The 25962-nt window shown below is 41.9% G+C and overlaps 1 protein-coding gene and 1 long non-coding RNA gene across 2 annotated transcripts; one reads left to right on the forward strand and one right to left on the reverse strand.

Annotated features, from left to right (window-relative positions):
• Positions 1-14622: 14622 nt before the first annotated feature.
• LOC124285250 lies at positions 14623-16753 on the reverse strand. The gene is made up of 4 exons (XM_046721451.1): positions 16124-16753; positions 15668-15906; positions 15275-15561; positions 14623-14627 (listed from the first exon to the last, which is right to left on the reverse strand). The coding sequence occupies exons 1-4, from the start codon at positions 16526-16528 to the stop codon at positions 14623-14625; spliced, it is 936 nt and encodes a 311-aa protein (XP_046577407.1). The 5' UTR covers positions 16529-16753.
• A 3513-nt stretch (positions 16754-20266) lies between these two features.
• LOC124285252 lies at positions 20267-21692 on the forward strand. The gene is made up of 3 exons (XR_006900772.1): positions 20267-20707; positions 21126-21191; positions 21576-21692. It is a non-coding gene; the product is annotated as an uncharacterized LOC124285252 (long non-coding RNA).
• The last annotated feature ends 4270 nt before the right edge of the window (positions 21693-25962 follow it).

Consider the following 25962-nt stretch of genomic DNA (forward strand, 5'->3'; position numbering starts at 1 on the left):
AAACAGTTTTTGAAGAGTCATCAACATTTTCGTACCGTCGGGGTTTTTTTTTCAATGAACCAGATGGAGTGGGATCCAAGATGATAGTCAATAGGTTCAGCACCCCTGTTCCCCATCCACCACGGATGCTGACACCAGGCCACAGAGATAAAGACTTGAAAAGCTATGAAAACCTAAAAGAATAAAATCAGGCTAGTTCGGCCCATGACATCATTCCCAAGAATGACAGATTTCAGTGGTCTTATATCACCAGAATGGCCCATGAGCCACCACCTCCTGACTCTGGGCAATTTGAAATAATCAAACATTTATACACTGTAGATCAAAATATCCAAGACCCAAAGATAATGTAATGTGCAAAAAACGTCACCATGAACAGGGCTTGGCGTGACCAGCCGATTGATAGAATCGGGCCCATTCTACCACCCGTCTTGGTGAATCAAGGGCCAAACTGGCGTGATGGGCAAAAACGCGGTTCCCCAGGCCCCTATTGCCCTCAACCACCCACCAGAATCCCTCCCTCCACCGACACAGGGGCGCAACCAACGGCAAACAGGTTGCCCAATTCGGCCGCCTCGTACGACCAGCAATGTTTGGTGCTGTTGACCTATTCGAGCCCGGGTCCACACAGGGGTGAAGAGCCATTAGCGTTACCGAGCATCCACCACGCGGAGATTGCTCTTCAGGGTGCCAAGACATAAATAAACATACTTTTCATTAAAAATTAGGGTAAAATATTTCTGATGACTTTATCCTTCATCCAGCAAATTATTGCAATTTTCTAGCATGCTCCTTGATTGATTTAAACATATTTTATTCATAGAAGAAAAGCATTGGGCACACGTTATCCAACTTAATGAAGCCCTCTCCCAATCTCCCAATATTTACAACAATTATATTTACAAGATATAAATCTAATATGCATAAAACAGAGTGAGTGAGTGAGTTAAGATTTACAGTCAAATCAACAATACTTCAGCCATATCGTGACAAAAACAAGTTTAGAATTCACCTTAAATACATGTAAATTTTAAAAACTGTCAACGAAGGAAAGTAAAACCAACTAGAACATCAAGAAATAAAACTAGCATCTCCCTCTAAAATTGGATTTCAAATAAGGACAATTCAATATAAAAATTGGCTATAGGTCGCCAACAACTGAAGGTAGATCACCAGACCATGGGGACTTACAGTGCCTTTGCTACCTGCATGGACCCTAGTTGGATTTACACCATCCCTTCAACCGCTGGCGATTGGAAGAAATATTTAGCCAAACTTTAAAAGAACAAAAATACTACGTTTTACAAATCTGGTAAGTTCAAATTTAACTTTGAAAGTTTTGGTACTTACGTATCCTCTCAGGAGGACAATAATTTTACGATACTTTAACCCCCTTCGAGAATACAGACACTAACAATCGCAGTTGCTAATTTATACTACCATGTTTAAAATACTATTTATTTATCTACAAAAGATATTATTCAAAATTTATCAAGTAATTCTATTTCCTTTAAAAAATCAAGTATTTAATGATAATTAATTAATGCTATAAAAAAGATGTTTTGACATTGAAATATTTATCCCTTGTGTTTGAAAAATCAATACAGTCAAGCAGGACATGCTTGACCGTGATTCTTTCACCACAAGGGATACAAAACGGATGATTTTCACCTTTTAACAGGTACTCATGAGTATATCTAGTAAGGCCAATACGACATCGTCGTATAATGATCTCCTCAAATCTGGACTGACAACACAAGTAGGTGTAACCAATATATGGTTTAATTTCATGTAATTTTTTTTGTACCCACTTCTTCTGCATCAGATTACGGATGTATGTTCTAATGCTAGCTTTGTAATCAGTGTATGGAATAAGAAGTGGTGTCGCAGATTTGTTGAGTGCTGCCTTGGCAGCAAGATCGGTCATTGTGTTACCAAACATGCCACCGGGGCTGGGTAACCTACAGAGGACGATGTCTTACTGGCCAGTAGCAAGATCATACAAGACGGAATCGGCGAGTGACAGATCTGGTGAAGAATATGTTCCCGTAACTGGATGTAAAGGGATACACAAGCTGCACAATGCCAGCTCAATGTTTAAAGATCCGTACATAGGGCTGTGTATGACGCTCCGATGTACCAAAATAGAAGCTCCTCCGGTAGCTTTATGGAATGATAATCACTATACCATCTTAAGGTAAAGGTATCAGTATTCTTAAAGGCGGGGTTCAAACTTATACACTGATGGGATGTGGCCTCCTTGAGTTGTCAAAGCTGTCTTTCGATGCAAAGCAATGCAGTATTCAAGTACATTCCATGAAATATCACAAACTTACCGGTTCATGATGAAATTAAGCCATAGTGTAAAGAAGTATGTTATGAAGGCTCACTATAAAATGTATACATGAAGACAGCCTACAAAACATACATTTTGAAAATATAATTCTCTTTTTCAAGTCCAGATTTGAATTTTCCACTGTGTCAGTAAGGTGGCCAGAGGAGGTGCGTTACCATAGTAACAGGCCTGTGAGTTGGCTACAAGTTTCATTCAGGGTTTTATATTTCAGGCAAGCTGTGAAAATAGCCCCCCTCCCCATTCCCCTGACCCCATGCTGTGCAGGGTTAGGGCTTTACACTTATTTGATGCTGACATCACCATGTTTAAGATTGGGCAGATAACATCTACACTGCTGATGAGTAGCCAATGGGAGACTAATTGGAAACCCATGGGATTTTTGGAGGTTTGCACCCCGGCCTTTAAGATATGTCTCATGGTTACATAATGTTGACAGTTGAAGATCTTGTACGAGTAATTGTATTTCACTGAAGTTATTCTTCAGTCCTCTGCAATTCCACTGAATTATATGGGTCAATTGAGTCATGGTGGCTAAATTGGAGATCGTTCAAGTGAATGAAAGGAGGAACTATTCCTCCGACTGTCCTGTGAGGACAGAGTAACCTCCATATCTAGAGGTCCAAAAGAGTTTTCCAGAGGAACCTCAGGAGGGGAAGGGTTGTAATTTCTTTTCTTTCTTTTTTTTTGAATGAACATTTGGTTGTTGCGAAGGAGACGTTTCAGATTGTTTTTCAGACGGACTCTCTGTCTGGCTTCCAGACGTAGACTTGGTGACTCGGGACGTAGAAGGAGTGACTGTGGACGTTGCTGGTGCGTCGGAAACAGCTTGTCTTTCTGACTTATCCCAAGTCAAGTCAGTCTGACATGCAACAGAGGATGTTGCTACAGAGCGTGTGACTGCAGCATACTATTTTAAATTTAAAGGAGTTGAGATCTGGTTTTTTTGGAAGAGTTTTTTGGCATCAAGGTATGAAATATTTCTTTCACATTTGAGCTTCATGATCTTCGACTCTCTTTGCCATGAGGGCAAAACCTGGAAAAAACGGGTTGTGGGCCATCACAGTTTGCACAGTTTGGATCTTTCTGGCAATCAGTATCCTCACGGTGGTCTCCACACGGTGACATTACGGAGTTACGACTTTGTGAGCCACTTCTGAATTTTATAACACCAAAGTGGATTGGGGACACATACCTCCACTCCGATATTGAAATAGCCTGCCTTAACTGATGTTGGAATAGTTGAAAGTGAAAACGTCAAGCACTCATTCTCAGTCAGCGTGCACATTTGTGATCATGGAAATCGGATTTTTTAAAATCTGAACACAATTTGTTCGATATGACAGGCATTGTTTACTTGCCCTATGTACCGAATGATAGGATACAATGTCTTATTGTTAATAAACGGCACTTACTAGTAGTGGGGTATTTTCTAGTGTATTTTACGTCACACAAAATAATTTAATGTTAGATATATGTAAAACTATAGTACAACTTGTTTTAATTGTTTGCTAAAATCCTTTAACAAACTAAAGTTAATTTCAACACAATTAAATCAAAAGAGTTATCAGATCTTTTATAGAATTTGACCGTTATATTGACAATTGGTGAAACTTCAAACAAGAATTTCCAAATAGATTCTCTAGTTCATCTAAAGTAATACTGAATGCCTTACACTGGCATTTCTATGTTTATAGACAACGTCGAGGAGTTATGCGACCTGGAAATATATTTATTTGCTCCATAGTGGTTATCAAATGTATCACTGTAAGGTAATAAACATTTAACAGTACTGTAACGTAAGATACTGTCAAACATAACGGCTGCAGTTGTTGTCATTTTCAGAACACTGTAAATACAAATAAATTAATTACATAGCTTTTAATTAGCAAACGTTTAGCATCAAACGTTCGATTATTTAGGCATTTATGTTCATTTAACACCAGTACAATCTGATTGTATTTTACGTTACAGCTACTGTATTTTACGTTACGAATGCCATATGGTAATTTCAGTATGTTTTTCATTACCGAGCATACATGATACATCTCATTAGAATATCTTCATTACACGCATTGATAAACGTTTAACAGTTTGACTTGTACACATATACAAGAATCATAAGGGTGAAAGTTCAGTACTTGCATACCGATGATTTTCAGAGCGTCAGATCATGAGCAGCACGCACATTGAAATCAACATGAATGACTCAACAAGTTTTCATGGCGTCAGCAAATTTGTTAGTGGCATATGCACATTATCTGATGTTAAATAGCCATATATGGAACTGTAACGTAAAATACCGTAACGAAGAATACATAACGTAAAATACATCAGTCATTATTATGAGCCACGCCAGTTAAACAAATGATATATTGCGAATATAGGAGACGGGAAAAGGAACTAGGTTGCATACTCCTTACCAGATGATCATATAGACGTGCTCAGGTTACATATAAAGTCTTATAACGACGTAACGTAAAATACACCCTTAACTATACTGTATATGCATTGCATCTTCCCAACATATTTATAGTTTAACAAGTTGTTAAAACAAATGGATTTGATGTTCATTGTCTTCAATAGAGCATGAGCGATTACTTTTTTAAAGTTACTGGATGTATTTTTTATTTCTCTTTTGATGTTGTTTTCTTTTATTATTTGTTTTGAACATAACGTAAAATGCAGAAGAATAGAGGACAGTGGAATATCACTAAAATTTGCCTACTGCCCTCAAATATTAGGTTAAATGAACACACAGTGAACTTCAGCATAGTATTTAGTTATCTTCCACATGATGCATGAAAAGATGACATTCACTATCACTAGTGTTATTTTTGATGCAACAAATATACACACCGTCGCTGGCGACATGCAACTTTTAACTAAAATGTGATGTTTTACATATCGTAAGAATATATTTTTTATGTATTATGGAAATGGCAATGGTAAATTAACTCAGAATACCCAATGTATTTTTATTTCCAAATTAACTTTTGTGAACTTTTGCGCTTACAATCATGCGACAAGGCAATAGAGTAAATGTTTATGTTGAGTGAGAATGAGTGCAAGAGGTAGGTGTTGATGTAAGCAATGGCACCTCTCTCTTAATTGTAAAACGTTTCACTGCTGTGACAGCCTGTTCCCGTAGCCTTGTCAGAAAGACAACGTGCTTTGTCACGAACGATGCCGCGACAGGAATTTAATGTTCTGTGCACAGACACAGCAACCTCAATGTTTGCAAATGTTTTGATGGATAACAGATCCAGAAATTGCCGTCTCCGTGCACACTCGACCAGTAATGAACCACTACGAAGACGGGTGACTTTCGACACTTATCTACACATTCTAGAAATGACCTCAGAAATGGCAGATGGATTGAGTTTTAAAAGTACTTTGACTTTTCCCTCGATTACAAGGAATCAAATCAGTCAGCATTAGGAGATATATTTCTGGAAGATTGATCAATTTCATCTAATCGCCTCTTCTTTTCGTTACGAGTTGAATCAAATTGTTTGGGATCCATGATGGAATGAAATCGTCCCCATCCACCACGGAATGCCAACAAGGTGTCAATAAGCACCGGATATCCAAGATGCTGACACAAGGGATACAGGGGTGCTATACTCCAGAAAATATGACATAAATAGCTCTATTTATCTACCAATTCCATGCCAGACTGGTTCGGCCCTTGAGTGAGCTAGCACTATTAAACCAGCTTAAGTCAAGGCTTGTACAAGCAGCCACACATGCACACACATGCACGTCGTCATATGAGAGACGTTAAACCCAATTTCACCTCACCTCACTTCAACTAGCTGGATGTTCAGGCGAGTGATCTATTTCGTGAAGACCTCGTTTCTTTTCATGGCGAGATGATCCAGCTTGTTGTGATATGAATAAAATAAAATAATTCAGCATCCCTGCTCCCCACCTACATATGTAGCGTCAACAAAGACGACGTCAAATAGCACCAAATATCCAAGATGATGATACAGGAATTTTATACTCCAGCAAGTATGACACAAATATCAATATTTGTATACCAATTTAAATGTCAGGCTGGTTCTGCACATGACAAGTAATTGGACACATATTGGCCTATGAGCCACCGGCTTCTGGCATATATCGATAATTTATAAATTGGTGTCAAAGGACTACACTCAGCTGGGTGCAGATCTTGGTGGTAGTAGCAAATATTCAAACACTCATCATATTTGGATCAGCGAACACAGGTGATAAAAGTTCAGAATCATACACTTGATATAGTAGAGTTAACATGCATGCCCCAGGGCTGGGTTCTTGGTCCTATTCTTTTCTCTTTGTGTAAACTGTCTCCCCACGGTTATTGACTTTCGTGACTTTTGACACTATGCCTATACTGATGACAATCAAGTTACCAGGATTCTGAATCTGCAGTCTCCAGTCATTGATCATAGATAGTTGCTGAGATAAAGACCTGGATGAACACAAGGAAACTCCAACTAAATGATGACAAAGCGGAATTGCTCGTCCTTGGAAATCCCAAGCAGCTGCAGAAAACATCCATCTGCAATGTGAAGATTTCCTCATCTCACATTAAACATCCCCTGTTACTAGGATATTGGTGTATATATTGATGCTAGTTTGTCTTTGGAATCTCAAGTCAATCATCTTTACAAGAACTGCCACTATTATCTCCGAACCATCAGTTCCTTTAGAAACCTCATCACAACGGAATGTGCTCAATCTTTGGTTCGATCCTTTATACTCTCTCGACTCGACTATTGCAACAGTCTGCTCTTTGGCATCAGTTTAACTCATCTTCAGAAACTTTAAAAACTACAGAACTCAGCAGCTCGCTTCATCTGCTTCAAGTCCAAGAAAGATCATAATATAATTATCACACCTTCACTGATGTCTCTACACTGGTTGCCTGTCAAATTCCGGATTGACTTAAAAATTCTATGTATCACTTTCATAGCTCTACATGGACAAACACCTGAATACCTCTCCAGTCTTCTGTGTCAGTCCATCCCAACCCGACCATTACGATCCCAGTCAGTCAATCCCAACCCGACCATTACGATCCAAGAATCACAAGCTACTTGTCATGCCTAAAGTTCGACTCTCATCCTATGGGAAAAGATCATTCCAACACGCAGCCGCCAGTCTCTGGAACAACTTGCCCACTCACATCAAGAATGCTGAATCTTTGGACACATTTAAATCTTCTCCAAAAACCCACTCTTTCCATCTAGACTGTTATTAGACTTCCTATGTTCAGTTGTCTCTCTTTGTCTGCTGTATATAGTTTTAACTATTTTTTCCTATTGTAGCGCCATGTGCGGGTAATAGTACCTGGATGTAGTGCTTTATGAATACACACATTAATATTATTATGTTTTACAGATTAAAGATAGTATGCAGCAGAGAGGGTTCGGGTGATCCTGGCACAGTCAGGCTGGTAAGGCTCATCATCAGCTCAGGGCCCTAGCCCCCTCTACACGCAGCCCAGACAGAGAATGGGACTGCTCCCAGGAAACGCTGCCTAGTCGAACCCACCAAGAACTTTCCGGAGAATATGAAGGTTTCCCAACACTGCAGCCTTCTGCATTACCCAGAGTGTCAGAAGGGCTGTACACCCGGTGGAGAATCGGGGCACTCTCCTGCTCTGCGCCAAGAGATCAGGAGGTACCAAACCTAGGCCACCGAGAACAATGGGGAGCCTGGCGACGGTGTACTTGGGATGCACGCGAGACATTTCAAAGGTGAGGTCCGCATATTTATCATGTATTTCCTGAATCTTGCCAATCACATTGGTGTCAAAAGGGACAGAAAATTCAATAATATATATAAATTCATTGGCTTTATCAAAAAGGACAAGATCAGGTTTGTTGGCTGGAATTCTTCTGAGGCTGTATATGGGCCTATTCCAGAGAAGTTTGAAAGCATCATTTTCTATGACACCCTGGACATGTTCAGGGTCGTACCATGGATGAACCTCAGAGTCAAAGCCACAGGCATGTCGGAGACGGTAGTAAATGCAACGCGCCATGCCATCATGTCGTTTAAGATATGCTGTTTGTGCCAAAGAAGGGCATCCACTGACAAGGTGTTGGACAGTCTCTGTAAATTCATTGCAAAGTCGACATTTCATGTTAATATTCTCTTTAAGAATCACATTTAGGCGATTACGAGTGGGAAGTGACTGGTCCTGAGCAGCAAAAAGGAAGCCCCCAGTTTCACATTTAAGACAAGCCGACTTCATCCAGGTGAAGGATTCGGTGGGATTGCTATTCTGTTCCACACACTGCATGTACACACGATGCAATGGCTTCTCAGAAAGCTTCTCCACAAAAGACCGACTCTGGGCAGACTTGGTGAAGGACTTCACCTGGTTTACTCCCATGGCTGTACCGTCCAGCAGTACATCGCCATCAACAAAGTCAACCTCAAATTTCAGATTCTGTCCAACAACCTTGGCACGCTTAAAATAGCTGTGGAATTCCTTCACATGCATCACTAGAGGATCGTCCATTAAATAAATATGTGCAAAAGTACACAATAAAATTCTATCATGAAGAGCCTCCACAGTAATCAAACCCCGACCTCCAGAATTGATTGGCATGTATAAACGGTTAAGAGAGGAACGAGGGTGGTGGGCTCTGTTATCAGACATGATCCTTCTGGCTGGCACAGCAAAAGTATTGGTGGCTTTGACCTTGTTTCGAGCATTTAGCTCTGAGCTCCAGATTTTCTTTAAAGGTCACATGCAACCAAAAAATCAAACATAATTAAAACACAATTATCACTTCTTCATGACATATAATATGCATTGCTGATTATGAAAAAACAAATAAACAAAATTATAGGCGTATAATCGCAAATCAAAAGTGCAATATTTTGTACTTGGGTTGACCTCCCTCGAAACGAAGCAGCCGGGATACCGAACCCAGTCAGAGCGGGTGGGTGTGCACTCAAGTGTAACGGCTGGTTCATTTGCAGATGCCGCCTTCACGGGTCATTGTGTGTGTGTATATAGAGATGTTGTGTTTTGTAAATACATGCTCATTTTTTGTGTATAACGTTTTGCAATCAACAGACATCATAACATGTCATGTGTTCAAGTATCACACCTGCCTGTCTGTGTAATTACATAATGTGACAGAGACCGAACTCGGGTCATAAATCAATGCAGTTTGTTTATGGTGTATAGCCTGATAGGTGTTAAGTTCAAATTGCATGTGGTCAGTAATCGCAGTTGTGTATTGAATATTGTCATTAGCAGACAGGCAGGTAGACACACAAGTGTCAATAAAGCAAGACATTGAGTTTTGTCTGTGACAGCGACATATCTATATCACAGTTAGAAATTGTGTCAACACTAAATGATGACATTGCTTTTAGTATCGAACTGAGAAAGTGACTCGGTAAGAAGAACGTGTGGTGAAATAGGCAAATGAAATTATATAAACAGTTTATTTACTGTCATAACATATAAAAAGCTCGCGCCTGTGAGATATCAACAAAACATTATGAAAATAGCTCACACCAAAGCCTTCACCGAGTATTCACCAGACAGCCCGCTTCCAAGTTGCGAGAACCTATTTAACTGCGCACGTGCTATGAGCGCAGCCCAGCTGTTGAAACCCGTATTCCCCAGAAAAGTCTGGGGAAAATTAGTGAAACGTTTGAACTCCGATTTCGCGCGTTTTTTTTCATCGCGTTATTTTTCAACTTTATAAGTTGAATTTGCATTTTTGACGCTTTGTTTCGGTAAGTCCATACCGAAAGGTATCAGAATCTGCAAAGTTGTGTTTTACGTTGCATGTGACCTTTAAACAAGATTTGTACTCGGCCCGAAGTTTTTCTTGAATCTGGGCATTCTGGAGCTTGTCTCGAACTTGCATTCCAAGATAGGTGTAGGCCTGATCTTCCACAAGATGCTCAATGACTCCTCCCCGTTGTAACCTGACCGATCCATCATAAGTTACCTTGCCTCGTTTCAAAGGAAGAGTATTACATTTGTCGAGTCCAAATGTCATGCCAATATCATTAGAAAAGGACTCGACAAGGAGAACCTGCTCTTTCAAATTGGAATCTCCTTTGGCAAGGAGCTCGATGTCATCCATGTAAAGGAGATGAGTAAGAGGTGTTGGGGATCTGTGCTGAGGAGGTCCGGGATGGTAACCCTCCTCTTTATTGAGCAGAAAGCTCAAAGGATTTAAAGACAGACAAAAAAAGCAAAGGACTAAAGGAATCCCCTGAAATATTCCCCTTCTGATTGGAATAGATTCCGAAGTCTGCACCTGACCTTGCGAGTACATCTCAAGTTGAATCGACCAGCAACTCATTAAAGACTTCAGTAAATCAAGTAGTCGCTCAGGGAGGTCAATACAATGAAGAGACTTTAGAATCCATTCGTGAGGGACAGAGTGGTATGCTTTTTTGTAGTCAATCCAGCACATGGAGAGGTTGCGGTGATATGTTTTAGCCTCTTCCAAAATCATTTACGGTACAAGAAGTTGATCCTTGCACCCCCAACATCCCTTTCTTGCTCCCTTCTGCTCCCTGTAAATTATATCATTGGAAGAGCAGTAAGATGACACGAGGTTTGTCAAACACCCTGTGAATATTTTGTATTGTGTATTCAAACATGTGATAGGGCGGAAGTTTTTGGGATCAGTCAAGTCTCCTTTCTTGGGGGGAAGTATTGTGCGACCTTTGCAGAACCATGGAGGAACTTCAGGCACAGCTCTATCCAGGAAATGTATTTTCTAGTTTCCGTTCGTTTTATTTGAAACCGTTTTTCTTTGGTGTATTGTTCTTAGTATTAGATGTTTTTTCTTTGGAAACTGTGTGAATTTCCTCCAAGGTTCGAGTGGCAGCATAGATACAACAATTAACTTCATGTAATGAACAGTCCGATGAAAGTTTCATAGAAATAATATCATTTAATAAATTGATTTCATTTTTGGGGAAAGATTCATTTGTTTGTTTAATTGGCCTCCGATTTTCTAAAGGTATGCCAGATATTTCATCATAAATAGAATGAAACAAAATATACACAGGATTTTCGGAAAGATTTGCAACTGAGGAAGAGGAAGAGTGATGGTCTGAAATTTCGGGGCCAATTGGCTCTATGCCGGAAGAGTTTCCATCAGCAAGATGAAAGAGGTTGACACGGACATCCATTAGAAGTTTTGGGTCTGCTGCCAGTTGAGCATTCTGTTCATGCAAAGGTTCCTGACGGGCACCAGTTGTGGGTTGAACTGGCTCACGGGGCAAGAGATTTTTAACCCGCCGGAATTGATCTCGGAGATTTTGCTCCGTCAGGTAAGCATACATGGGCATGGCATTGTCCCAATGCAGCTTCAGCGACTTGCCATTGATACGTGGATTTTCAGGCCATCCTGTCGCTCTCGCACACTCAAGTAGTGTGGTTTTAAGGTGGTTTGACCAAGATATTCTAGGCCCACCACGGAGAGGCGTACATCATCAGGCCCATATTATTATTATTATTATTATTATGATGATGATGTTTTACAGATTAAAGATAGTATGCAGCAGAGAGGGTTCGGGCCTGGTCGCGGCACAGTCAAGTTGGTAAGGCTCATCATCAGCTCAGGGCCCTCGCCCCCTCTACACGCAAGCCCAGACAGCGAATGGGACTTCTCCCAAGAAATGCTGCCTAGTCGAACCCACCAAGAACTTTCCGGAGAAAATGTAGACTCCCCAACACTGCAGCCTTCTGCATTACCCAGAGTGTCAGAAGGGCTGTGCTCCCGGTGGAGAACCCAGGCACTCTCCCGATCTGCTACAAGAGATCAGGAGGTACCAAACCAAGGGCACCGAGAACAATGGGGAGCCTGACGACAGTGTACTTGGGATGCAAGAAAAACATTTCAAAGGCGAGGTCTGCATATTTATCTTGCTTTTCCTGAATCTTGCCAATCATGTTGTTGTCAAAAGGGACAGAAAATTCAATGATATAAATAAATTCACAAGATCAGGTTTGTTGGCTGGAATTCTTCTGAGGCTGTATATAGGCCTGTTCCACAGAAGTTTGAAATCATTATTTTCCATGACACCCTGGGCTTGTTCAGGGTCGCACCATGGGTGGACCTTGGAGTCAAAGCCACAGGCATGACGAAGACAATAGTAGAAACAACGAGCCATGCCATCATGTCGTTTAAGGTATGCTGTTTGTGCCAAGGAAGGGCATCCACTGACAAGGTGTTGGACTGTCTCTGTAAATTCATTACACAGTTGGCATTTCATGTTTATATTTTCCTTAATACCCCCATTTCACTGGGCTACGACCTATCAAGACTACCCCGACTAGTGCTGATTCGTCACCTACGATGTTACCATTCTCAATCGGCCAGTTGTTGTTATATTTTCCTTTTTTCTACGCAGTATCTACGGTAAATCTATGTAAAAGACGATGAAGAGACTGTAGACTTACGTATAAATACTGATAACTCTGCGATTGAGCACCCGTCGTTGATACGATTGTTTATTTACGATATCGAAGACTCATTGCCGTAATTGTCGATTACAGGGGAAGATTACCGATAGAAGCGGTGTAAAGTACATATAATTGCCGTGTAAGACACGTAAAATCGGCCTCCAAACCACAAAATGGTCCTGATTCTGGGCTATAAAAGCTGACGATGACAGCCGATTGTCATTATCTAGCAGCATGCTCACAGCTGCACAACTACTTCTCCTGCTGCAACAACATGTGGGATTGGAGATAGATATCTATCCATACGGAGGAACCAGGCACCAAAATGAGGTTGGAAAGTAGATTGAACTTTGGAAACTATGACAATCTCCTATCTGAACTCAGATTCGAAGACACGTCTTCTTTCTTCAACTATCTGCGTATGCCTCCTGATATGTTTGATGAACTGCTTAATTCCCTGTCTCTCAGACTTAACAAAAAAGACACCAACTTCAGGAAAGCTCTGCACCCAGGTCTGAAGTTAGCAGTTACCATAAGGCACCTAGCCTCTGGAGACAATTCCCCCTTCCTCTCCTACCACTCAGAGTGTTGAGACACACCATAGCCATCTTTCTCACAGAGGTGTGCCAAGCCATTGTAGACCACTACAAGGATACAGTGATTGCATGTCCTGTCACTCAAGGGGATTGAAAGACCATCAGTCTGGAATTCGAGCAGAGATGGAATCTCCCTCATGCTGTTGGTGCCCGCGATGGAAAACACATCGCGATTCGTAAGCCACCTGGTAGTGGAAGCCTCTACCACAACTACAAGGGTTTCTTCTTCATTGTCCTGTTGGCCCTTGTAGATGCTAATTACAGATTTCTATGGGTGGACGTCGGAGGCCTGGGTCATATGTCAGATGCACAAATCTTCAATGCCTCAGAGTTGAATGAGTGTTTAGACGATGGCAGCATATGCTTGCCCGAACCTGAACCATTGCAAAATGATGATCTGGATATGCTTTACTTCATACTTGCAGATGATGCATTTGCCCTTCGTCAATATCTAATGAAACCGTACTCAAGAAGAGGTCTGTCGGAAGCTGAACTGATTGCCAACTACAGGATCTCCAGAGCGAGGAGAGTCGTGGAGAATGCCTTTGGTATTCTTGCAAACAGATGGCAATTTCTTCTAAACACTTCGCAACAGGGTCCAGATGTGGTTATGATTATGGTTGAAGCTGCCGTGTGTCTCCATAACATAATCCGAATGAGGTACACTGGGTTGCAAGAAAACATGGTGGATAAGGGGGATGCTGAACACAACCTCATCCCTGGGCAGTGGCGTGAAACAGCAAATATGCATGACTTGAAAGCTGTTATGGGACCAAACAGAGACACTGTCGAAGCTAAAAAGCAAAGAGAATACCTGAAGCTGCATTTCAACAGTGACTCTGGTGCAGTGCCATGGCAACATGCTATGGTCCAACCCAAGAAGGTGTGAACTGAGATTGCTGATGTTTGAAATGACATTTGATACTGATGTAAAAAATGACGATCCCTGTGTTTTATGTTCCACATTGTTTTTTGTTGTGTTTTATTGTATGACTTCGCTGGTATTATGTCAGAAAAAGGTCAAGTCGCACTGTGACATTGGTGATTTAAACCTAACTTTTCATCCTTATCGGCTGTACAAGAATGTTTTAGATGAATATCAGCATCTCATGCTCATATATTTTGATGTACAAAATATCAACATTCATAGATAAAGTAGAACACTTTAGTGTCTGCTTAACAAAATTAACATCTAAGCACAAATGGAAGAGGGTTTAATATTAATCTGGAACAGAAAACATATACAATATATAATCACCATGTTTTATTACACGCCCAGTTCAAGTCGTTGAAGATATCACTGCTTTGTAACATTGCGTGCTGCCGAATGATGTGACGATAGTATTTATATCTAACTCGCCTTCATTCGTTGGATACCACAGCAGGCAGGCAGTTCATGAAACTGGTATTACACGGGGCCGAGTTCAGTGTTTTCTATATATGTCACGAGTTTCATGTCATGTTATTGTGATGAACGTAGTAAAATACTTCCTTCTTACTTTAGTAATAATCCGAATATGTACAAACGTATATCACTTATAAAATCAAATTATACCCTGTCTTATTAAGCAATCACTTTTTCTAAATCTGTTTACTTTAGTCTTTTCTAAACCAATATGTTATTGTATTATGAGTGTAATGTGTTCTATATCATTTTCTATGATTTATGAGAATACAATTCTCAATATAATATAGGAAAACAACAGAGCATTTACACATGAACACAAAACCGATGAGAAAATGAACAAGAAATCAACAGTTCAACACATCTCGAGACCGTTCACATATTTGTAAAAGTTCAAACATCACATATTGTCTGGGTCCTGGTCCTGGGGCGGCTGAGGTGTGTTCAGTGTGTCGTCCTTGGTGTACCTTCTGATAACTCTTGACAGGTTGGAAAAGGTGGAGTCGAACCGGTCTTTGACGCCACTGGTGGGTGTACTGGTGCAAACCACAGTTGGGCAACTGCCAGGCCTTTGTTGCTGTGACGTCGACTGGGACTGAGGTTCTGCAGGTGATGCGACCGGGCGTTGCTGCTCTCCACATTGTTGCTGCTCTCCACATTGTTGCTGCTCTCCACATTGTTGCTGCTCTCCACATTGTTGCTGCTCTCAACATTGTTGCTGCTCTCCACATTGTTGCTGTACCCATCTGGCGTCCTGGGAGTGCCAGACAGACACACTGGGACAGCCTATGTGCTGTGGCCATTGGGAAGGTGCTGGCTGCCAATACTGCTGTTGAGGACCCTGGCTATCACATCCGTACTGGAAAGAATGCTGAGGGTGAATTTGTGGCAGTGGCTGCTGCAAATAATTAGCTGGCTGTGCTGTCTGCTGGCTGGCTTGCTCCCTGGACTCCTGCTGCTGTCTGTAACGCTCGAGTAGGTTCCAGATATCACTCTGGGCCTTCCTGTAAAGGTCTCTGGGTAGAAGACCAGCCGTAATGCAATTGCAGAAAGTGTTCCTCTCCCTGTCGTTGGTGGGCATGACAGTGTTGAAGAAGGCCTCTCATATCTTCATAATTCTGTCCTGTCACTCTTGCAACTGGGCTAAGTCTGGACCGCCGCTCCTGGGATTGGGCTTCCCTCTGGTCGAATCTGTGAGAGTGGACGGTGTGGAGACAGGCGTGGTAACACTGGGGGTTGTCTGAGTCTTTGGAATTTCTTCAAAGATTGGTAGGATATCATCTGCAGCAGATGTGGCGGTTTGGGATTTTTTTCACCCCAGCAGCTGCAGCAATCTTTTTCTTGAGGGACACCATATTACGTCTCTGGACCTCGATTATATGTGGACAGAGGAAACTGAAGCTGTCATAAATCCACTGGTTTCTCTCGGAGAGTTCCACATCCCCCTCCCCCGACTTGGTCCGTTTCAGCCTGCCTAGCCTCGTCCTGATGCTTTCGTACCAGGTCTTTATTTCCGCAACTGTCCTATGAAGCTTCTCTGCCTGATCCAGCCACAGTTTCTCTTTCAAGGGTCGTTCTGTCAACGCTCTCAACTTTTTGTTGTAGAGGCAGGGGTTGTCTCGTATGAAGTCGACCATGTCTGTCTCTTCAGCTGGGGTCAGCTTCACCACTACCCTCGGCTTCTTGGCGGAACCCACAGCAGTGTCTAAGTGCTCCTCCATTGATTGTGGAGGCTCGTCCTGAGAGAGCGCATCCTGGCTGTCTTCTGGTGGTCAGGTGGGTGATCTCACCCTCTTCCTGTTGGCTGATCACTTTGTTCTTGCCATGTTTCAATGTTTCCATTACAGCAGTTGAAGTGATATTGACTTTGATCGCCGGTGCTTTTATACCTTTGCTGTCAGTCTGATGTGAATCGTACAAATCGTGAGTAAAGCGTGAACATTACGTAAGTGGATCGTGAGTAGTATATACAATGATAGTCCGTGATCACTTTCAAGAAAGGTCGCTGTAAAGCTTTATTTCACCACCATTGTATATACTACTTTTGAATCCCCAGTTAACTTCCCGGCCACACGAACTAGCACTTTCCTGATCATGTGACACTATGTCGTGTTGACCTCAATGAAACAGTTTAATGTGAATGAGCTGGTTACAGGATATTATTGGGAATACTTACTAGAGCCTTAAAATCTGTAGGGTGACATGAGTTTCGGCAACCCCAATGCAATGGAACCCCCCCAAAAAGCCCAACGTTTCAAGATTTTCCAATTAGACATTTGGTGCCGAAGTAGGTATACAGCAACCTATCTATATTTCCAGAAAATATGGCAGCCGAAGCAACTTTCGAAAATATGGGCTTGCGATCCGAAAAAAGCGGTGGCATACCACCTCCTACTGGAAAATACCGTGGGAAGCAATCTTCTACCGGACATTGCCCGTGTAGACTATCTCGATGGCAATCTAGGCAAAACAAACCTCCAACCACTGGAAGGCCTACCTACATTTGTGGACGATATATACGTATTTGGCTATCTTCGGCGAAAAGACTGTGTCTATAGAAAAGGAGACGTGTATTGCACCATCGGAGAAAAAGGAACAGCATCTATTGTAGTTTCCAATATAGCGAATGCAGTACGCAAATCTTTCGAGCAAGAGGAGGGCTATGTGCAAACCAAAATCCTACATATGCTACAATATGCCATAGATGCCCCCTCTGCAATACGGAGCACTGTACGAAGGATCCAGAAAGAAACCAAATGTGCAGCAAAGACACAATGGGAATCTCTACACGTGGACGACCCAATATTCGGAATATTCGTAGCAAAAGTGGATGTCTCGGAAATACCCATAGAGCGAATACAAGCTAATATTTCCAGATTCGAACGATTTCTGTTGGTACATGGCTATGGCCTGTATTCTATCGACTATACAAGGGATTTCTCCGGCACCCTAGATAGAAAGTGTCTCGTGGAATACCTCCAAAGGATACACGACTTTCGAAACCAAAGAGATCTTGCAACTGCCATGGACTGCGAGGGACCCACCATCCTGGGCAATAGGCAAATGTAGGCAACCACGTCTGTACTTGTTTTGGAACCTGGAATGGCTATACCATGCGAACAAAAATCTACAACAAAGTAGTTTCCAATTTCAAAGCAGGAGAAGTGCGAGAACACATCGGTGGCCATTTGGCCGACTATGCGGATCGTCCAACGAACACCTGCGGAAAACCTTTTCTCCATCCAGATGTCCAGGCTAGAGGTTGTACTCGCATAGAGGTCTCTTTGTACGCGCATAAAACCAACACCGCAATGGCCAACGATTTGTGGACGAAGCACTAGAGCTATTCTCGGGAGAAAACCTATTCGTAGTACAATCACTGGCAAAACAGTGGGAGAATCTATCGAAATGACCATGTCTGTCTCTTCAGCTGGGGTCAGCTTCACCACTACCCTCGGCTTCTTGGCGGAACCCACAGCAGTGTCTAAGTGCTCCTCCATTGATTGTGGAGGCTCGTCCTGAGAGAGCGCATCCTGGCTGTCTTCTGGTGGTCAGGTGGGTGATCTCACCCTCTTCCTGTTGGCTGATCACTTTGTTCTTGCCATGTTTCAATGTTTCCATTACAGCAGTTGAAGTGATATTGACTTTGATCGCCGGTGCTTTTATACCTTTGCTGTCAGTCTGATGTGAATCGTACAAATCGTGAGTAAAGCGTGAACATTACGTAAGTGGATCGTGAGTAGTATATACAATGATAGTCCGTGATCACTTTCAAGAAAGGTCGCTGTAAAGCTTTATTTCACCACCATTGTATATACTACTTTTGAATCCCCAGTTAACTTCCCGGCCACACGAACTAGCACTTTCCTGATCATGTGACACTATGTCGTGTTGACCTCAATGAAACAGTTTAATGTGAATGAGCTGGTTACAGGATATTATTGGGAATACTTACTAGAGCCTTAAAATCTGTAGGGTGACATGAGTTTCGGCAACCCCAATGCAATGGAACCCCCCCAAAAAGCCCAACGTTTCAAGATTTTCCAATTAGACATTTGGTGCCGAAGTAGGTATACAGCAACCTATCTATATTTCCAGAAAATATGGCAACCGAAGCAACTTTCGAAAATATGGGCTTGCGATCCGAAAAAAGCGGTGGCATACCACCTCCTACTGGAAAATACCGTGGGAAGCAATCTTCTACCGGACATTGCCCGTGTAGACTATCTCGATGGCAATCTAGGCAAAACAAACCTCCAACCACTGGAAGGCCTACCTACATTTGTGGACGATATATACATATTTGGCTATCTTCGGCGAAAAGACTGTGTCTATAGAAAAGGAGACGTGTATTGCACCATCGGAGAAAAAGGAACAGCATCTATTGTAGTTTCCAATATAGCGAATGCAGTACGCAAATCTTTCGAGCAAGAGGAGGGCTATGTGCAAACCAAAATCCTACATATGCTACAATATGCCATAGATGCCCCCTCTGCAATACGGAGCACTGTACGAAGGATCCAGAAAGAAACCAAATGTGCAGCAAAGACACAATGGGAATCTCTACACGTGGACGACCCAATATTCGGAATATTCGTAGCAAAAGTGGATGTCTCGGAAATACCCATAGAGCGAATACAAGCTAATATTTCCAGATTCGAACGATTTCTGTTGGTACATGGCTATGGCCTGTATTCTATCGACTATACAAGGGATTTCTCCGGCACCCTAGATAGAAAGTGTCTCGTGGAATACCTCCAAAGGATACACGACTTTCGAAACCAAAGAGATCTTGCAACTGCCATGGACTGCGAGGGACCCACCATCCTGGGCAATAGGCAAATGTAGGCAACCACGTCTGTACTTGTTTTGGAACCTGGAATGGCTATACCATGCGAACAAAAATCTACAACAAAGTAGTTTCCAATTTCAAAGCGGGAGAAGTGCGAGAACACATCGGTGGCCATTTGGCCGACTATGCGGATCGTCCAACGAACACCTGCGGAAAACCTTTTCTCCATCCAGATGTCCAGGCTAGAGGTTGTACTCGCATAGAGGTCTCTTTGTACGCGCATAAAACCAACACCGCAATGGCCAACGATTTGTGGACGAAGCACTAGAGCTATTCTCGGGGAGAAAACCTATTCGTAGTACAATCACTGGCAAAACAGTGGGAGAATCTATCGAAATGACCATGTCTGTCTCTTCAGCTGGGGTCAGCTTCACCACTACCCTCGGCTTCTTGGCGGAACCCACAGCAGTGTCTAAGTGCTCCTCCATTGATTGTGGAGGCTCGTCCTGAGAGAGCGCATCCTGGCTGTCTTCTGGTGGTCAGGTGGGTGATCTCACCCTCTTCCTGTTGGCTGATCACTTTGTTCTTGCCATGTTTCAATGTTTCCATTACAGCAGTTGAAGTGATATTGACTTTGATCGCCGGTGCTTTTATACCTTTGCTGTCAGTGTGGCAGGGACATACTTTGTATGTCTGAGTGTTAGGATTAGTTTGCGCCAGTTAGCTTTAAAGTATTGTAAATAATCATTAATTCTCTGTCTTTATTTCAGCATCCAGTAGGCGCTGATATATGCAATGTAAATATGTATTTTAATATATTGCTTTGTTTCAACTCACTACAGTGACTGAAATGAAATAGTTAACAATTCATGTATTTTTAATAAGTTTCTTGATTTCAGCTCATATCAGCGCTGAAACAATTCATATAATTAATCGCTTAGTTTTAGTAACACAACCAATAGTGTCTACCCAACCGTGACAACACGTTACGATTGGTCCATTCAAACCTGCATGCTTTTTCTATGCCTGAACACCTCGCACCCTGACACAACTGACAAAACTTGTGTGAGAGACAGACAAGCATAGGCGTCAACTTAATTTTCATCAGGTTAGTAAACTAACTATCTTAAATAATGTTTATGCATATCTAATGTAGCAGTCATTCAATAAGTAATCTTAAACACATAGCGTATATTAATAAGGGTAATTAAAGCCGTCAGGGTAGTTAACATGTCTTGTAATCGGCACGGCAGGTAAACGCAAAGCTCCCATTTTAATGTGTATTATATATTCCCTTTTAAACATAAACAGCATTAAATAACTTCAAAGCGAGGCATTGTGAGTATGCTTTGTGTATGAATGTTGTCTAATTATTATTATTGCATTTTGCACAAATAATGGCAAAGTGTCTCAATCTAAGATTTTACAGTGTATAAAATATATCTTTCCATGCTTATTGTTATGTCTGCATGGACAGTTTACACTGAATCTGTTTGGTTTTTGATCGCAATCTATCTTATTTCCAGCACACATTATTCCATCGTCTGCTATGGCGGCCAGGCATAAACACGGGCCCCTGTGCCATACATAGGGTATGTAATGTGCCGTACAATACTGTTTATATCATGTGTATATATAATTCTAGCATACAGAATCGTCGTTCCTTTATATTAACCTTCTAAGGTAAATAGTGTATGTTGTGCGGTGATTGCCGCCGATATCATTTATGGCTTTGTTTAAGTCATGTCATGAGTTATCGCCCCTGATCTTTGTAAAGTTCAATCCCTCGGCGATCATTATATTTCCGTAATGTTTTAATGTACAGATAATATTGTCGGCGCTCATGCATTCAAGCTCTATTAACATTTATAATGTTAATATACTGAATATATAAAAATAGATGTCAATGTATGTTCTGCAAGCATGCCGAACATTGTTATTATATTGTTATTATATTGTTGCTACAATTGTTTCAGGGTTTATCGGTATGTTGAAATCTACATCCACTTGGAATAAACAGAACTTACAACCCTGCATTCACTTTGCGTGTCGTCATTGTGACCCTGCTACAAAATGGAGCCCCCAGTGATTTGTGGACTTGAAATAGTTTCAGCGATGGACACTGCCTCTGCCTAGCGACATACAACACCCCTGGTCTACGATCGTCACGTGATGTCTTCACACACACCCCAGGATTCGTCACTTATGTTCGTGTTATTGGACATTCCTATAATACCGCGGTATTGTGACTTTACTTGTTGCTAGCTAGCGTATTGACTTTAATGGCGCCTTGTAGTATTATGTTATGAGCTCATAGATAGTGCATTTTTTCATTTATTTACATTTTGATTAATTTCAAGTAACCTTTGTAAAGTGTTTGTTTACATTTATATTTATATATTTTTTTGGTCGACCATATTGTTTGTTTACATTTGATTTTGTTTACATTTAAATTAGTATTAATAAGTTATTAATTCAGCTGATTTTTTTTCCTAGCTGAAAAGTAATTCAGTGGTGTAATTTGCATTTCTCATATAGTTTTTCACACGGCATTACTGCTTAGTGTTTAAATTATCTTTTCTTAAAAGTTTAGTTAGCAAATCATTTCTTAGTATTCTTAATTCATAGTTAAGTTAGTATACGTTAGTACTTTGCTTCATTATTATTTGCCTTACTTGTGCATTTATGATGAATGGTTGACATGTGTGTTTGTGTTTCCTCTTATTAAGCCTCAACAACATTTTCTCAAATTATTTTTAAATAAAGCTCAGTTAATAAATAACTTAGCTTGGTGACGAGTGACTTGACAAGTAACTTGACGGTACGTTGACAGTTCACCATATTGCACTGCACACATACGCAACAGCACTGTGTTTGTTGTTTATTTCTTGAATTTGTTGATATACATATTTGTTTTCTTTCAGGTAAACAAACAAGCATACGCTTTATTTCACATTATTTTTTTCTTTCAGGTTCCGTAAGTGATTGGTTTAAAGTTGTTATCTTTTAGGTTACAACTTGGCTTCATTATTCGTTTGATTACTTTGCATCCACACTTGTAACCACACTTGTTACACAAACGCTTGCGTACAGAAACATCTTAGCTTAGTTTCTTACACCCTCTTATCAGCAATTAAGTTGCTGGTGGTCACAAATAATTTCGTGGTTTGTGTTTCTCTATACTTGGTATTATCTTCGTTTTACACTTGTGTGTCAACGATGGATTTTACGGATAAGGAGATCCAAAACATGTTAGAAGTGTTTCGTAGGAAGAATGTGAAGCCTACTGCTGATACACCTGAGGAGTTTGAGTCCTGGTTCGATTCCTATGCAGCTCTCAAACAAGAGGATTTGGAGGAAGAGGAATACCATGCAATAGATGGTACTTTGCCCGCTGCTTCTCAGTTGTCTGGACGGTTACACTCAGGGCTGGATTCAAACTATGTTCCTCCTATGCCTGGCACATCTGCTTCAACTACACCGGATCCTCGATTGTTCTACCATCAGTTACCAAAACTTTCGTTCTTCAGTGGAGACTCTGGTAAGGATGCGGACTATGAACACTGGCGATATGAAGTGGCATGCCTTATAAACAAGAGGACTAAGCTCTCTGAAGATGATCTCTATGAGGTAATCCGACGGTCACTGAAGGGAGAAGCTGCCATGATAGCCAGGAATCTTGGACCACAGGCAAGCACAGCTACTTTGCTATCCAAATTCCAGAGTATGTTTGGGGAGGTTGACAGGACAGAGAGCCGGATGTCTAACTTTTATAGTGCAAGGCAGAAGGACAAGGAGTCTGTCTCATCCTGGTGTTGTCGTCTAGAGCTTCTTCTATCCAAGGCATTGGAGAACAATCCGGAGTACATCAGTGTGTCTAGGAAAGATGATATGCTTAGAAACATGCTGTGGAGTGGGTTGAGACCAGAACTGAAGAACCAATCAGGATACAAGTTTGATCAGACGTCAAACTTGAACGATCTCCTCAAGGCTCTACGTGAGATAGAAGTGGATCAGGCCAAGGTGGATGACAGCAACACTTCTAAGCGGCAAGCATCTGTCAAGATGGCTTCCACATCTGAGCCGGAATGGAAGAAGGAGATCGGGAACCTACAGGCCATGATCAAGACATTGACTACTCAGGTTTCGGAGTTGAAGAGTCAAGAGGCCAATCCTACTTTTCATCAGCCAAATCAAGTACACGGATACACCCGGAATAAAAGCAGGGGACCTCGCTTTTCTGGAAGAGAGGGAAGAGGACACGTTAGCATGGATTTCCAGCCTTCAGGATTTGGTTATCTTGAGCCACAAGGATCTATTCCTGAGCCTCAATCCTGTACAGTATCATATGATAACTCATTATACACAGCGACATCTCAGGATCCGTCTAACTTTGAACCTCAACTACCTTATGGACCAAGTGAAAGTGCTCCATACACGGCGTTCAACCAGAATCAACCTCATTATCGACAGAGAAGACAGGATGCTGTGTGTTGGAACTGTGGATATACAGGACATCTTCACTACTCATGTACTGTCAGGACGGATCATAGGAGGAGACCTTTAAACTTTCGCAGGCCTATGGGAAGGGGTCGCCCATAGGTTTTCAGGATTGCCCCACTTCACAGATACCAGATGGACTCGTTGGACATTCAACAGAAGTGGACATTGTTGTGGAGGACATATCAGTTCCGGCACTTTTGGACACAGGTGCCACAGTTTCGGTAATGTCTCAATCATTTCATAGGAGTCATCTTAGTCACATCCCCATTCATCCTCTAGGAGACCTTCTTGATATTGAATGTGCTGGAGGGGAGAACCTGCCCTACCTTGGATATGTGGATGTTGTAATACAGACCATCGGTTCTTCCATTTCTTCCAGATCGTGCCTCCTTCTTGTAGTTCCGAGACCCAGTACAACTCCCAAGTACCAGTGCTCCTTGGAACCAATGTGCTCAAACCTCTACTGGAAGAGTGTAAGACTTTGTATGGCACCAAGTTCCTACAGAAAGCAGAATTGTTTACACCATACTATTTGGCATTTAGGACCATAGCACTACAGGAGAAGGACATCCGTCGGAACAACTGGAGACTTGCCTATGTCAGGAGTTGTGAACCAACAGGTGTTTTGATTGGACCAAATAGCAGAGTAGTGATCAAGGGTCAGCTAACGAAAGCACTGCAGTTTCCCAAGGTTTGTGCTCTACTGCAACCCACTGTTGATAGTAGGATCTCTCAGGACCTCGACATAGCTCCTATTGTTGTGGATTATGATGCCAATTTTCCAGGGATTGTTGATGTGCACATCTCTAACGTGACTACCAGGACAGTTGTTGTGCCACCTAAAGCCCTCCTCTGCGAGTTACAACCAGTCTCTCTTGAGGAACCTGTCACAGGTTTGCCAGTGGATAAAGACACTCTCTTAAAGGACATTGATGTTGAGTTGAAGGATCTCACTGACAGCCAGATCGATCAAGGACTTGGACTCATCCTCAAGTTTCAAGACATTTTCTCCAAGAGTGATAACGATTTGGGACATTCCTCTGCTGTGAAGCACAAGATCAACCTAACAGATGCTGCACCATTTAAACAGAGGCACCGACGAATACCGCCGTCCATGTATGATGAAGTTCGAAGTCACTTGACTCAGCTACTTAGTGCTGGAGTCATACGCAAGTCTCATAGTCCCTGGGCCTCGAACGTGGTACTCGCACGCAAGAAAGACGGCAAGCTGCGCATGTGTATGATTTTCGCCAGCTCAACAAACAAAGTATCAAGGATTCCTATGCCCTGCCAAGAATAGAAGAACTTTTGGACCACTTAGGTGGAATGAAGTACTTTTCCGTGCTGGACATGAAAAGCGGTTACCACCAGGTAGAGTTGTACGAGGAGCACAAGGAGAGAACAGCCTTCACAGTTGGTCCTCTAGGCTTCTACGAGTTTAACCGAATGCCCTTTGGTCTCTGTAATGCCCCAGCTACATACCAGCGTCTCATGGAGGAGTGCTTTGCCGGTCTGAACCTAAATATCTGCCTGATATATTTGGACGACCTTATTATTTTTTTCTCGGACATATGAAGAGCACATGGAGAGGTTGGAACTTGTACTTCGTCGTCTTCAGGAGACAGGATTGAAACTAGCCCCCAAGAAGTGCAAGTTCTTCAAGAGACGAGTAAAGTATGTGGGATACATCATCTCAGAGGACGGCATTGAGACAGATCCAGACAAGGTAAATAAGATCCAAGATTGGCCAACTCCAGCAAACCCAGATCAGGTCAGGAAGTTCCTCGGTTTCGCAGGATATTACCGGAAATTTGTCAAGGATTTCTCTTCGATTGCAAGACCCCTTTCCATGCTAATCCC

Source organism: Haliotis rubra, unplaced genomic scaffold (genome assembly GCF_003918875.1).
Source record: "Haliotis rubra isolate DU_JTF1 unplaced genomic scaffold, ASM391887v1 Scf356, whole genome shotgun sequence".
NCBI classification, from domain to species: Eukaryota; Metazoa; Mollusca; class Gastropoda; order Lepetellida; family Haliotidae; genus Haliotis; species Haliotis rubra.

What these genes read in the sequence shown, in the direction of transcription:
- LOC124285250 (XM_046721451.1), bottom strand. Translation starts at nt 16,528, where the DNA reads ATGGAGGAGCACTTAGACACTGCTGTGGGTTCCGCCAAGAAGCCGAGG. An exon ending in AGATTGCTGCAGCTGCTGGG is followed by an intron (nt 15,907 to 16,123) that starts GTGAAAAAAATC and finishes AAGATATGAGAG; the next exon opens with GCCTTCTTCAACACTGTCAT. An exon ending in CACCCTCAGCATTCTTTCCA is followed by an intron (nt 15,562 to 15,667) that starts GTACGGATGTGA and finishes TGGCACTCCCAG; the next exon opens with GACGCCAGATGGGTACAGCA.